The sequence below is a fragment of the Akebia trifoliata genome, chromosome 13, assembly GCF_017979445.1.
Source record: "Akebia trifoliata isolate Shusen 1 chromosome 13, ASM1797944v1, whole genome shotgun sequence".
Lineage (NCBI taxonomy): Eukaryota > Viridiplantae > Streptophyta > Magnoliopsida > Ranunculales > Lardizabalaceae > Akebia > Akebia trifoliata.
Genome location: NC_141387.1, coordinates 12,740,384 through 12,755,539, shown reverse-complemented (window position 1 = coordinate 12,755,539; position 15,156 = coordinate 12,740,384). Strand labels below are relative to the sequence as shown.

General features: G+C 33.0%; 1 protein-coding gene and 1 pseudogene across 38 annotated transcripts; one reads left to right on the top strand and one right to left on the bottom strand.

Moving 5' to 3' along the window:
- The first annotated feature begins 659 nt into the window (after nucleotides 1-659).
- On the top strand, nucleotides 660-15,137 carry LOC147387905 (3-oxoacyl-[acyl-carrier-protein] synthase I, chloroplastic-like; annotated as a pseudogene).
- On the bottom strand, nucleotides 4,710-11,757 carry LOC147387906 (uncharacterized). 38 transcript variants are annotated; one of them, XM_086420716.1, is made up of 9 exons: nucleotides 11,230-11,757; nucleotides 10,581-10,689; nucleotides 10,440-10,490; nucleotides 7,494-7,545; nucleotides 7,280-7,324; nucleotides 7,013-7,129; nucleotides 6,563-6,890; nucleotides 6,021-6,143; nucleotides 4,710-4,986 (listed from the first exon to the last, which is right to left on the bottom strand). In XM_086420716.1, the coding sequence occupies exons 7-9, from the start codon at nucleotides 6,605-6,607 to the stop codon at nucleotides 4,750-4,752; spliced, it is 405 nt and encodes a 134-aa protein (XP_086276842.1). In that variant the 5' UTR covers nucleotides 6,608-6,890; nucleotides 7,013-7,129; nucleotides 7,280-7,324; nucleotides 7,494-7,545; nucleotides 10,440-10,490; nucleotides 10,581-10,689; nucleotides 11,230-11,757; the 3' UTR covers nucleotides 4,710-4,749. The 38 variants fall into 38 exon arrangements, with proteins under 38 accessions (XP_086276842.1, XP_086276830.1, XP_086276852.1 ...); XM_086420704.1 differs by lacking the exons at nucleotides 10,440-10,490; nucleotides 10,581-10,689 and adding an exon at nucleotides 8,340-8,824 and having other exon boundaries at nucleotides 6,563-6,699; nucleotides 6,817-6,890; nucleotides 7,494-8,250; XM_086420696.1 differs by lacking the exons at nucleotides 10,440-10,490; nucleotides 10,581-10,689 and adding an exon at nucleotides 8,340-8,824 and having other exon boundaries at nucleotides 4,711-4,986; nucleotides 6,563-6,699; nucleotides 6,783-6,890; nucleotides 7,494-8,250; nucleotides 11,230-11,756.
- Nucleotides 15,138-15,156: the final 19 nt, after the last annotated feature.

Sequence of the window (15,156 nt, the reverse complement as noted above, 5' to 3'; positions counted from 1 at the left end):
TTGAAACCCTCCTCTCACACCTCAATGCTTGCCTCGTAAATCACAATTCACGGAAATTTTGAAAATGATAGATTTTAAGCATTAATTCGGTCGATTATTGCTTACATGGCAATGTTTGAGTTGTGGGAGGAGGGTTTCTAGCCTCAACCCTGGGTGCATACAATTCAGTCTTATTTTTGAAATGCTAGAGATATCAGGTCTTTGCCTAGAAATTTTATTTTTTTAGATTTCAAATCATAAATAAGGTCTTTGGGCCGTATGAATAACAACTTTGGCAATCTAACACTGCAGATTTCTAGATTTCATCAATTGCATTTCCTGCCACCAGCCGAGCTTGAATCCTCGTGACCTGCCGCAACTCATTGAACTCCGAAACCGTCAAATGGTATTGTAGGATTTTATCGACTCAAACCCCCTTTACCAGATAAGACCAGTCAGGAGCATTTTGCATATAATCTGCTCCGATTCATTTTGAAAAAATTTATATTAAAAAAAAAAATGAAAATTTGAAAAAAAAAAAAAAAAAAAGTTTTTTGAACTTGATCCTTGAAAATGGATGGCTATTGAACACTCATATAAAATTAAAATTCAATGGTAAAAATAACTTTTTTTTTTTTAAATTCATAGAATTTCATCCGCGATAACCCATTCTACAAGTTGCCCAGATCAAGAATTGTTTTTCGTTTTTTTCCACTTAGGGTAGGAGAGAGAAATTCTCTCTTATTACCTACGTCATTTGTGCCACATGTCTAGGTACTACTGTGAAGTGTACAAATTTGCTGACAAGGTGGTGGATCAAAGTGACTATAAAATAAGATTTGCAGTAACAAAGTAGCTCTATAGTTGTAGCTATCGAGGCATTGTTAAACATGCAGATGATGTTCCAATCACTAACGCTTCGTGTCTCTCCGTTGGAGCCTCTCCAGAGACAATATTCTAAGCATCATATCCTCTAGTGATATCGGCTTCAGCTCCGAAGAGAGAGAAGAATCCGAAGAAGAGAGTGGTTATTACTGGTATGGGTTTGGTTTCGGTTTTCGGAAACGATGTTAATGTCTATTATGATCGTCTACTCTCGGATGAAAGCGGTATCACTCTCATTGATGGCTTTGATGCTTCGAAATTTCCCACCCGCTTCGCTGCCCAGATTAGGAGATTCTCATCTGAAGGTTACGTTTCTAACAAGTATGATCATCGCCTCGACAATACCCTCCGCTATTGCCTTGTTGCTGGCAAGAAGGCTATCGAAGATGCCAGCCTTGGCGGTGATAATCTCTCTAAGGTCATTGTTTCTCCTAATTGGATGAATTGTAGATACAATGGATGAATTGTAGATCAAATGTGTGCTTTTGCGGTAGATATCACAATGTGAAAAAAACTCATATTTGACGGCTTAAGACTGTCAAATTTTGTAAAATTAATAGACCATGACGTCAAATTTTTCATTGTCGAATTTTTTCTTCCAACGGGTCCAAACCGTCAAATTAATAAAGGGTGAGAGAAATTCAACGCCTTTAGGCCGTCAAATCTAGGGAACATCACAATTATGATGGTCCAAGGCCGTTGAATTGTAGTTTCTAAAATTCATGGGTCTTGGCCCGTCGATTTTTCATGTAGAATTTTTCAGTTTTCACATAGTGTATATTTTATCGAGAACACATGATCATGAGTGTGCTGTATGGACATACTCTAGTAATTCATGATTTCAAATCTCATCCGACGTCAAGATGATAACTTCCCTGAGTCATCTCAGTATCGCTCAAGAATGAATGAGATATTTGATGTGAATTCTCTCGCACGTTGTCTTCTTCGACAACACACGCAATATTTTGAAATTCTCGGCCGAGTCCGTAAAACTCTGCCAATTCAAGTGCGATTTTGCTTAAAATAGTTCATTTTTTTTTTATAATTTAACTATACATATGTTACCTAAATAAAGGTATGATCTTATGTTTGAGCATCTTCTAATCCACCTGATTTTATTAAAAAATTATAATTATTTTTGAATATTAATAAGTAATTGTAAACCGAGTTAAATAGCTTATGATGACTCGACCAAGTCAAGCGGCTATCCATAGGGACGACAGACATGAAATACCGAGTTTTGAAACCAAATTCAAATGTTCTTGAAGAATTTAGTATCTTATCTGAGTATCTTGTCCATGTCATGGAGTCATTTGAGTATACCACCTGGCGAGTCATATTAGCTAAGGCATAGTGCAAACAAATTCACTTGTAACTTTTTTTGAATTTAAGAATATTATAAATTGATATATAATTCACGTTTACAAACATGGAAAGATGTCACTGCATGTTCATTAGGACGTTTTGGCGTACGCAATAATTACAATTGTTTATTTTATAAATGTGGATAAACCTCCCAGATAGCCCTACAGACTTACGGCATTTTTAATGAATTAGTTGTAAAGCCTGACTTAGTAAGTTATCAAATCTTACTAACGCTTGATCCTAGGCTCACATGTTGGCATCTAAAAAGCATGATCGGGTGAGACAGACTTGTAGAGGATGAAATTCTAAGAACTTCGACGAAAAGCAAAAAATTGATTTTTTAATTTAATTTTTTTGAATCTAAATTTTTCCTTGCAATCTAGTAGGCTGTTGTGTTGGATTGCCAATGCGGTAATCCACGCGGGCCCAAAAACCTTTAGTAAGATTTCAAATCTTACTTAGTCAAAAAAATATTTTTCTATTTTAATTTTGACTAAAGGGTTGCCTAAAATCTAATTAGGGTATATTTGAAATTTTCTATTTGACATACTAATTAAAATTCTAATTGCTATGGGTTGTGATATGTTTATATAAGGGCAAGATCGTGATCATCATTTTATCCAATGTGTTTTGTAAACTAAAGTTAGAAGTTTCGAAAAAGGCTGATTTTTGGTGAAGATGATCTCTATGGTGAGGAGATTATCCTTACAAAAAATCAACCCAATCTATAAATTCTAACACTGTCAAAAGTGATTTACAAAAAATTAATGATCCATAATTCTTCAACATGTCAACTAGGGCTTGAAGTTTCGAAATGAGCTGATTTTTTGTGAGGATAATCTTCTCACCATAGTGATCATCCTCATAAAAAATCAGCCCATTTTGAAATTTCTAAACCCAATTTATAAAATTTGTTGGATAAAACCTTGGGGCATAAAAAACATGATCTGATGCTAGGGCGATGTAGAGGACAAAATTCTAAGAACTTTGGTCATCTAATTTTTTTTTGTAGAAAAATGTTTTTTTATTACTATTATTTTTTCATAGGTGGAGATTTGTAGTTTTGTACTAGGCTTTGGATACAATTTATATATATCATTCCAAAGCTTCTAACCCATGTTTTGAAAAATGTTTGGCACAATGTTTGGCAAACTTTAGGGCTGCTAAACCGCTCCATATATATATATAGGGTCCCTTTCAGCAACAAACATTTTGGCAAAACATTTTTCAAAACATGGGTTAGAGGTTTTGGAATGGGTTGATTTTTGGTGAGGATGATCTCTACGGGGAGGAGATCATCCTAACCAAAAACCAGCCCATTCCAAAACTTCTAGCCCCATGTTTACAAGTTGAAAAATCATGGACCGTCCATTTTTTGTAAACCATTTTTGATGGGTTAGAAGTTATGGAATGGGCTGATTTTTGGTGATGATGATCTCCTCACCGTAGAGATCATCCTCACCAAAAATCAGCCCATTCCAAAACCTCTAACCCATATTTTGAAAAATGTTTCGCCAAAATGTTTGTCAAAATGTTTGTTGCTGAACATTTCCTATATATATATATATATATATATATGTAAATGTTACCTATTTAATAAATGTGTTGGGTTCGGGATTAAGTTTTTTACACGATTTATAGAAGGGTCATTTTTTCACAATTTATTAAAATTAAAATGGTAAAAAAATTCTACTCTATAAAATAGGTAAGAAAATTCTTCTTTTTCAAGTGAAATATTTTAATTGAGGTTGGAACATTTCACTTAAAACAGAAGAAATATTTACTCTTTTGTAAATTGGAATTTTCTAAACCATTAGCTAAAATTAAAGTGGGAATAGGAAACTTTTTCCTTGCTTTAAGTGAAATATTTTAATTCAAAAAATTGTAATTTTCGCTATTCAGAATCAAAATAAATAGTGCACTGAAATGAGAATTTCAACAAAAAAAATAATAATAATCTTCCCTTTTGGTTACCTTCTTCCCTAGATTGGTCCTTGATTTAATCATGACCATGTTGGTCATGCTTCATTGATTCCTTATATGTGGACTTTTAGATGTCTTATTCTCATTGCATTTTGGTGTGTTATTTGTAGATTGACAAAAAGCGCACTACAACAAATATGGAAATTAGGAACGGCTTATAACCGTTCCTAATCCAGTATGAAACGGTTTATCAACAGTCTCTAATCGAGGCGTCGTTAATGAGTTTAAACGGTTGAAAGCCGTTCTAGATTTCAACATTTGGAACGGTTAAAAACCGTTCCAGATCTCCCACTTCGGAACGGTTAAAACCCGTTCCAAATCTGAAACTACAACACAAAAAATAACACCAGAGACTTCGATTTAAATCCGATGTCTATAAGACTGATGTTTTAAGTTTCAAACTTTAGACATCGGTTATAAATCGATATCTTAACTTTTTTCAAAAATTTAATTTTTAAATTTTTTTTTCTACGTGCCTATTAACCGTAGTCAAAATAAACACAAATAGAGAACATTGAGGTTCTCTATTACATTCATTTATAGATAAAAAGAGTTACAATTAGTCATAATTTTCAAAATTAGTAAATACTTCACCATCGAAATTACAAAATGTCGCATAATACTGCAAACAAACCACAATTGTCTTTCATTTAGAGATCCACTGCCACCAGGGCTACCATTCCCAAGTACTTCACCATTGGTTAGCAATAGAATTGCTTGTCCTTTACGCCCATAACCAGATCTACTCATTAGGAAACGTCTAGGTTTGGAAACCTTAAGAAAAGAAAGCACGATAACAATGTCAGAAGAAAACCTAAAACACCATGAAATTGCAGTAACTATGAAGCCAATGCCATTTATCAAGATAGGTAAGTATAACTAACAAGACCATTCAATGACAAATGTTTTCCACTATAAAATTAGCTTGCATGTTAGAAATCTCCATTATTACCAAAATCACACTAAAATATGAAACAAAATCTCAAGAAACTAAAGGACTACTCAAATTTCATGAATAAAAGGACAAGGTAGTTGCTACTTCATACCGAATCTGCAGTAGCTTGGAAAGAGAATAAAAAATCATGTTCATAGAAATTAAAAAATAGTCAGGCCAAGCCACTAGATAACTCCTTTATGCACTATTGACGGTATGGACGTTCTTCTAAAGACCCCACACTTTCAACGAATCCTTTATCTGCTATTATCGTGAAGATGGAACCAATAAGTGGCTTAGCTAATAAAAATAATAAGAAAAACATCATATTAAGTAAGTTATTGAAGTATGGTTGTAGTTAAAGTGTTAAACCTCCAAAAACAGGCAAGTAAACTCTTCTGTTTTAGTTTTGGTTTCTTCAAAACTGAGAAAATTCACTCCACTATTTGAAGGACACCAATGAGCTTCGGTACATTGAATTACATATTTGAGTACTTGTAGAGCCTCTACAACTCAAGCTTCTAAAAGAAGAGCTTCAGGGGATTCAAGTGATTTTATAATATATGATTTACTTAGCTTCATAACCAATTTGACAAGTTAAGTTCTAGAATGAAACACTGTACTAGTATACATGTCAAGCTGAATATTTGGAAAATGAGATGACAGTGTCATAGGCTTTACATGCATACGCTCCACAATAGAAGTCACAAGAAAAAGTGTGGATAACAGCTATATGAAGTAACATAATAACTTTTAACAGATATATCCAATTCAAACAACTATTTTTTGTTTTAATGTCATATTTTTTGATAAAAAAACTACAGCAGTATATTATGGATGAATCTTGCTTGATAAAAAAGGGGTAGAAGGTTACCTGTGACTCAGAAAGATCTGCATGAATAACATCAACTCTAATATCGTCAAATACCAACTCCATGTAAAGCTCCTTCGCACGTTCCTTGCTTTGGACAAACACTAGTACTGGCGGGAAGACTTTCTAGAGCACGGACATCATAAATATTGATAAGCCATGTTAGAGTGATGGTAAAAGTGATTGTACTAGCATAGACATATTTGTTTTTTAAACGAATAAAAGATTTATTTGAATAGACAATTATTCAACCCCTATTTTGTTTCGGACTAAAGTTCAAGTCTTAATTATCAAAAATCAATTCTGTATGGTTTGGTTTAGTTGTTCAGCAAACATAAAGATAAAGACAAGGCCAATCAGTGTTTCCAAGGAAGTTCTCACAGATGCCATAAAACAAAATTTGATTTAAGAAAATTGATTTCAGTGAAACCTATGCACAATCACTTATTTGAAAACATTGGTACAACTTCCATGACAACTATATCCATGCAATAACAACAATAAATATCCCTACAAAGCAAGAAGAAAGACAAATGAAGTCGAACCTTCAAGAAATGCACAGCTAATTCAGCCTGGAACCCATCTCCCATCTGAACAAGAGCATGATCTGGCTTGTTACGAAGAAGTTTAAAATGTTCCCATAAATGGAGAACAGGTTGAAGAGTTTATCCTCATCGATTTTCTGAGATGTAAGTAAAAGGAGAAGTGGTTGGCTATGAGGTGACAGGAACAGAAAAAGCTTCCAAGGAAGAAGAAATGGCTTACATCAGGGTTTAGATTAGAAACCAGGACAGTGCACCTTTCATTAGTACCACTTATCCCAGGAGGCAACCCTCCTCCAAATGCAGCTGCGATGGCTGTAGCATTACCCATCTAGAGAATAAACAACAAAGTTCAATGAATGTGCATGTTTCCACAAAAAATAAAGCACAAAAAAAGGGGGGAAAACTTCAATCGATGAGTCAAATATCTGGCTTGGGACTTAAGGGTCTCACCATATTTTTTTAAAGTTCCCGATAGATGGTAGAGTGAATAACTAGGTCCATCAAATAGGACAAATATCTGGCTTGGGACATAACGGAGGTAGGCTATGCAAGTGGTGGACCCAATCCCTGCACATGCGCCACATGTAAACCACATGTGAGGGAGATAAGACGTGAGGACGTCTGGACTATTCAACAAAGCAACCACCAAATAGCACAGTTAGGACTTAGAACAAGAAAACTTGTATAAAGGTTCAGAACGTAGCCTGAAACACCAACCTGTGGTTGAAGTGCATACAGACCCCCAGCATCACCATAACCAGACTGTTGCACAAAACAAACAGAAAGAGACACAGATACTTTAGCAGAGAAAGTCTGAGGAACAAACATTAAAATGATAATCCATAAAGCTTGTAAAGAAAGAATAAAAGGTTGATGATGAGAACTACATAGAAAACTTGGGAAATACAATGAAACAAGGGAACATACATACTTGTGTGGATTTGCCTTTCTATTCAGAAGGCAGATTTGGGATTGTAAAATCCCTGCAAATAGAAAGAGCGTGGTTCAACAGCATAATCAGGATGATAATTAAAACAGTGTAATTAGAGCTGCAATATTGATGCTCAGATCATCTTGCCAACATAAGCCACCCCCAATGGTAAGCCCAAATAAGAAGGTGGGAAAGCTCTGTTCTGGCACCTAACAAATTTATATTTAAAAAACATTTCTAACAGTGAAAACCTTTCTATTACAAAATTGACTAGAATCCTAGTAGTTAATGTTGCTACAATTATACCCACAATTTTACTCATTAAAAACATAATGTTTTTGGTCAGATCAGATGCTTACTAACACTAGACAATGTCTAAGCATCGTCAACTTGGACATGTATCCTGAAACTAAAATGAGATGTGACCAAGCACTTAAAACTCTGGAAGTTGTACGTGTGTATAACTAAAATGGAATATCAAGTTATTTGTTTTGGAAAATATATTTGCTATTGAATAGTAATGGGACAACGGACTAATACAACGGACAGTAACTGTATATTAGTTCAAATGGTTAAGATATCATGACAGAAATTATATCATAAAACATGCTACTATCGCATTACGTTTAGTACTGTTCCTCTTTAGATTTTAAGAATCCGAAAAAAAATTCACTTTAATAGAAAGTGAATCACTTCATAAAGATGCATCATCAGTACTTAGATTTTCAAAGACCCTAAATGATTTGATGGAAATTACCTCATCCATACCAGCACCAAATCACTTCATAAAGACGCATCATCAGTACTTAGATTTTCAAAGACCCTAAATGATTTGATGGAAATTACCTCATCCATACCAGCACCAACCTTCAGGTTCCCCAAATCATAATATTTCTCAAGCTTACTCGAAAGTGAAGAAGAAAATTGGGCGGGTGAAGGACATTGTAGAAGAAAATGGAGACTGAATCATAATAAAATTGTGGCCTTGAGGAGTTGTGATCACCATCAAATTTAATAATATTTTTATCTCCCTTCACAAATTGAAAGATCAGAAATGAACTGTCACGTTTTTCACATAAATCCAATAAAACCTATACGAATTAATTACACACTATGTACTCTTAATATGTATTTAGCCAAGAGTCAAATGCAATGCACTGCTGTATAGAGTATTTATTGGCAAATGTTAACCAATGTACGCAATGCATCATTTGAAATGAATAATATAATACTGCATAAGACTTGAAGATGAGATCAGAGTGGTGCGGTTGAATGAATATATCCTCAGAAGCATGTCCAAATAAAGCTGGAATAAAAGTTCTGGGTGCAACCTGCAGGTTTGACAGATGATTGACATATTGTAAATGGTGTTGTGTTAAATGTTAAACTATAAGCAGGGAATGGAGCAAAAAGAGCACGACCAATCTTTGGTCTAGAAATGTGGAAATCAAATAAATTGATATGAATCAAGTTGGGAAGGGAGTGGAGCTAAAGCCCAAGCTCAAGTTCAATAATGGAAAAGAGCAGCTCTACAAAGTGGGGATTTAATGCTTGTCTAAATCCTGGCCATTGGATTATCCAAAGTATGGACCACCCAAAATCTCCAAAATTATGAGAAAAAAAATTCCCATTATTTCGATGTCCAGATCTTTAGTGAAAATGGATGGTGGAATCGATGAGGTCCATGTCCAATGGGACCTAATACAAATTGAAAACCAAATAATATGTTGGGGAAGGCACTGACTGAAGTACCATAACAAGTTGTTGAACAATGAAGGGGGAGACAAATAAACTCAATGTCACACACACAACTGGCATCTCTATTGCATCCAGTTGGATTTCCAATCACTAGAAGATGGGTGCAGCATACTTTTGGGTTTCAAAGATGTTGGCAAGACATAATTACTCTTACGCATTTGTTGGGGGATGTGGAAAGAGGAATAAATGGTTTTCGGGGAGAGATCATTATTTTCTACTATATAATCAGTCTTCATTCAATTGTAAACAGTCTGTCATACAAGCATAAAAAACATATACACCCTATAGGTACATCAGACAAGAAGAAAAAAAAAACTTCCTCAGCTACATAGTTCTGAAGCATGAATTGTCAGAAAAAAGAAAGCAACTTATAGTAAATGAGCAATACCCATTTTCACATGAGCATTAAAAGACTTAAGAGGCACATCATAAAGCTGGATTTAAAATTCAAAAAAAAGTTGCATTAAAACGAAAGCCATTCACCAAAGCATGCATAATTAATAAGCTACAAGAAAATAGTATATTTAAAATAAATAAATAAAATCAAAAATCAAAGATCCCTTGATTAGAACTGAAATTGAATCACAAACTTACAGAAAAATCAAAGAACCTCGGAAAAGAGAAACAATACCAACAAAAGGGTGTAAATATTACTTGCCATAGATAGATCAACCCTATAAATCTAACAATACAATATCTAATGTCAAGATAAGTGTTGGGGGACAATAAAATAAATAAGCAAAGCCATTTTAACATGACTGAAACTACTATTACCACCTTTTGCTCAAACTTCAAACCTCAGTCATTTGTAATCTTCATTATAATTTTGAAATAGCATTAGCACACAATAGGTTCCACATTGCCAATGATGTGTACAACTCAGATGGTAAATTGTACAAACATTAGAATCATACCTCCTTAATGAGAAAAGATAGAATAAAAAAAAATAACAAGAAGCCCGAACACCCATGATAGAATTCAATATACCCGCCAAAGAGGGGTTTTGATCTTGGGTCTGTGGTATTGCACCATAGAGACATTACCACCTCACTGAGGTGGCACATTCAAACATCATAAATTTACGACAAGCCCCCCACCCCTTCTTTCATTACGCAACACAAAATTCTGATATTCAGCAAAATAGAACAGAGGAGAAAACATGTCAAATTTCAAAGTTATGAATGACACCTGTACAGTTTTTCCCAAATAATCCCCTCGTCTCTCTTTGTCGATAAAAAACTGTTATACATCAAGAAAAAGAGATCAACTATACGGATCTAAGAATCACTAACAAAATCTAAAAAAGCCCACATGGAAGAAAAACTCCACTTGATTGGGGATAATTTTTACTCTCATTTTATATTTGATGCTCCCAAATGCCTTCAAGATGCACACCAAATTAATTTTGAAATTTACAGTTGACCAATAATAGAATTCACTGTCAAGATGCACCCAATTTATAGGTATCAGTTATATGACTTAGATTAAAACAAACTTTATGCCATCGAATGGACACGATAGCTACCAATCTTATATTATCACAAAGAATAAACATAGTGGGCGGATATCAGCAAGGAATGTGTATGCCCTTCTAGATGTTGAACTCCATATTTAAAAAAAACAAAAACAAAAAAAAGACACACGATACAACAACAATCATGATTCAGTTGCAATCGATTCTAGGGATTAAGCCAGCCTTGTTGTATTTTTGACTAAGATACCCTCAACTAGAATAATAACCCAAAAGAAGCTCAATTTACCACATCCAGCAACTAAAAGAAAATTAGAAACATTAAAATAAGGTCAAGAGATCTAAGATTGAATCCAATATAAATCAGAACTGTGAGATAATTGAACTAACAGAACTGTGAGATAATCGAACTAACAAAACTGTGTTTAATCACATTTAAAAACCTAAATCTTCAATCCAAATCCCTAATACAATTTACATAAAGAAAATAGGGATTAGAGAGAGTACCTAGCCCGAGAGGTCGATCGAGGAAGCCACTAAGCAAGAGAGATGAGATCGATCGAGGAAGCGACTGAGAGAGCAATTGAGAGTTCGATCGAGTGAGCGACTGAGCGAGAGAGATGACGTCGAGATGTCGATCGAGGGAGCGACTGAGAGAGAGAGATGAGATCGAGAAATCGATCGAAGGAGAGACTGAAAGAGCGATTGAGAGATAGATTGAGATCGAGAGCTCGATTGAGAGAGGGACTGAGATCGAGAGAGAGATTGAGAGAACAACTGAGAGAGCGATTGAGAGAGAGAGAGAGAGAGAGAGTTCGATCGGGAGTTCGATCGGGAGCGGCGGAGAGTGTAAGAGAGACAGAGCCAGAAGTCTTTTTTTTTTTCTTTATAAGTAAAAGAGACAGACTTTCGTTCCAAACAAAAGAGACGATTAGTGGTCGTATAAAATAAGAATAAAACGGATTTTAAATGTAAAACGGTTTAATACCGTTTTTTAATTAAAACGGCTTAATGCCGTTTTAAACTTATGTTCCAATTGTACAATTTTTTTTGTAGTGGCGAGCTGGTGTGATTGTTGGAACAAGCATGGGTGGTATTAGCACGATTACTAATGGCATTCAGATTCTAACAGAGAAGGGGTTTAGAAAAGTAACTCCATTTGTTATTCCTAATACTATACCAAACATGTGCTCTGCGTTTCTTGCAATTGAACTTGGTTTAATGGGACCAACCTATTCAATTTCAACTGCATGTGCTACCTCCAATTGTTGTTTCTATGCTGCTGAAAATCATATAAGTCGAGGTGAGGCTGATTTGATGATTGCTGGTGCAACCGAAGCTGCAATTATTCCTGCTATCTTAGGGGGTTTTAATGCTTGTAAAGCTTTATCACAGAGAAATGATGATCCACAAATAGCATCAAGGCCATGGGACAAAGACCGAGATGGCTTTGTTATGGGTGAAGGTTCCGGAATATTGGTATGTTAAGAGGATACTTTTATGGGGAGATACCAAATCGGATGAAAATTCCAAAAATGATAGACCATTCATTTAATTTAAAAAACTATAAACTACCCTTTTTAGAATTAAAACATTTACGTAAGTGGGGAAAGATTTACTGTTTTATAAAGCATATTTTTTTCAACCATTTATAAATAAGAGGAAAAAAAAAAATTAGTGGATTATAAAACATTAAAAACTTTCGCACTTATGTAAAATATTTGAATATTTTGAATTGGTAATTTACCGTTTTTTTTAAATTAATTTGAATAGTCTATTGTTTTGGGAATTTTTCAATTTTCACAACTTGTTTTGGTAAATCAACCAATTTTCTTTATACAAGGAGGATGGAATTTATGATTTGTACCTTACTTTTTTTATTAATTCATAGAACTTTGAAATTTTTTGTGGATTATACAAATGATGTTTTTGATAATAAGATTCTTCCCAAAACCCATCATCAAGCTCCCTAAAATCCCCATCTTGTTCTTTAGATTTGAAGGTTCAATAAGATAAAAAATTTACATTTGAAAGGTATAAATATTAGGAACAACGACTGTAAAAACCTATTTTTGAAAATATGTATCAAAAAGTCCTTTCTAAAAAAAATATGAACTCTTTAATACTCTTTTTATCAAATATTAGTCTAAAAAGGATTTTTGAAGAGAAAATACCATATAATCACTCTTTCAATGATTGTTGAGGTTTAAAGTAGGGAGAATGACTTCGAAGGACTCTTTATTGAGAATGTACCGAATGATCCCTTACTAAAGAATACAAACCATTTAAGTCCCACTTAATAAAATATTAGTCTATTAAGGATTTTTTGAAGATTTTTTTAAGAAATATACATAAAATACTCTTTTAACAATTTTACAAAGTGTTTGATCTAAAAGTACAGAGTGTCAAATAAAAAACTTGACCAATTTATTCAGTTATTAATGTGTCTATGAAAAATAGAAAATAAATATTTTACTTATTAAAACTATTCATAAACTCAATATAGTTTTATTTGAATCATTTGTGTCAAATTGCTAATGTTTGAGTTGAATCAATTCGATGAACATTCAAGTCGAGTTTTAAAATTATTTATACATTTTAATAAATCTAATATACCTAGACCAAATCAATTTGATGATGTTCATACTCATCTCCATCATCATCATTATTGTAGCCATCGTCATCATCATCATCATCATCTATGTGATTTAAAGATTACTAATTTTGGTAAGAGAAATAAGTTTTTCTTAATTGATCTATAAGAGATGACTATAGTCAATGGGCATGTCATTAATTATAAAATATAAGAATAACTCAAATATTTTCAAATAAACATGTTTCTTTAAATTTTAAAAATCATTGAAAGGGTAATTATGGTATTTTCACTTCAAAAATCCTTTCTAGACTAATGTTTGATAAATTTGATACTAAAGAGTCCATATTTTTTAGAAGGGGCTTTTTAATACATATTTTCAAAAAATAAGTTTTTGCGGTCATTGCCCCTTTAAAGTAATGTGTTTATTTGAGAATATTTTAGGTACTCCTATGTTTTAAAATTAATGACAAACCCTTAATTGTGGTCATCTCTTACAGAACAATGAAAAGAAAATATATAAATGAAAAAAAAAATCATTGTTTTCTTTTCCCAAAATTAGTAATCTTTGACTACAACAATGATGATGATAGAGATGAGTATGGTCATAATCACCATCAAATTGATTTTATCTATGTATGCTAGATTTATTAAAATATATAAATAATTAAAACATAATTTTAAAACTCTACTTTAATGTTCATCTAATTAATTCAACTAAAAAATTATCAAATAAAATTATATTAAATTTATTAATAGCTTTTAATAAATAAAAAATTTTATTTTTTTATTTTTCACAGAAATATTAATAACCAAATAAATTGGTCAAGTTTTTTCTTTGACAAAATGTTGATGACATGTTTTTTGTTTTTTTTTTTGAGTCATTCCAAAATTATTTTTCCATATAGGACACAATGTTGTCTAGTTGTCTATGAAATGCTGCCCTAATTTAAGAGTTTTACATATAAAGGTATAAGTAGCTAATATGGCTTATTATTTTCATTTTTATATAGAATACTATTTTTCTCTTCACTTCTGGGACTCAAATATTTTCTTGTACGATTACTAGAAGTTGTTAAATTTTACTTTCACACTTCATACGATTATTTATTGTATTTCTTAGGCTCAGAAGCATGTCTATCATTTCTATTGTTTCAATATTTTCATGAAAATTATATTTATTTTCATATTGATCAAAATATTTCTACAAAAAATTTCATTAACAAACTAACCAAAATAGACATCGCAATCGAAATTTAATATCTTGGGTTGTACATATTTGTACCAAATTTAATACAATCCATTGACTCCCAAGTCCAACAATGACATTTATGATTTCATAAGCCTGGAAGCGATTGCAATTTTAATTGTAAGTACAAGCTATCATTCATTTCATTTTAATTATTGTCTAATCTTTATTTTAAGGAAAAATTAAAATATTTCTTTTATATGGATGTTGTTACATAATGAAAGTCTTCTATTTTGTTCTATATAAAGATTCAACAATTCTTTTCATAGGTATTGGAGAGCTTAGAGCATGCGATGAATCGTGGTGCTCACATTATTGCTGAGTACTTAGGAGGTTCAATTAATTGTGATGCTTATCATATCAGTAACCCCAGAGCTGACGGACTTGGTTTAGTATCATGTATTGAAAGAAGTCTTGAAGATGCCAGCATATCATCAGAAGAGGTACTTTTTTTTTTTTTTTTTTTTAATGTGTCCTAACCAAATTTCTTATGTGGTGCACATCATTTTTTACATTTAAATATTGTTTTTAACTATCGTATATCTATTCTAATGGAAGGTGCCACTTAGTTAAGTGGTAAAAGCTTGAGGAG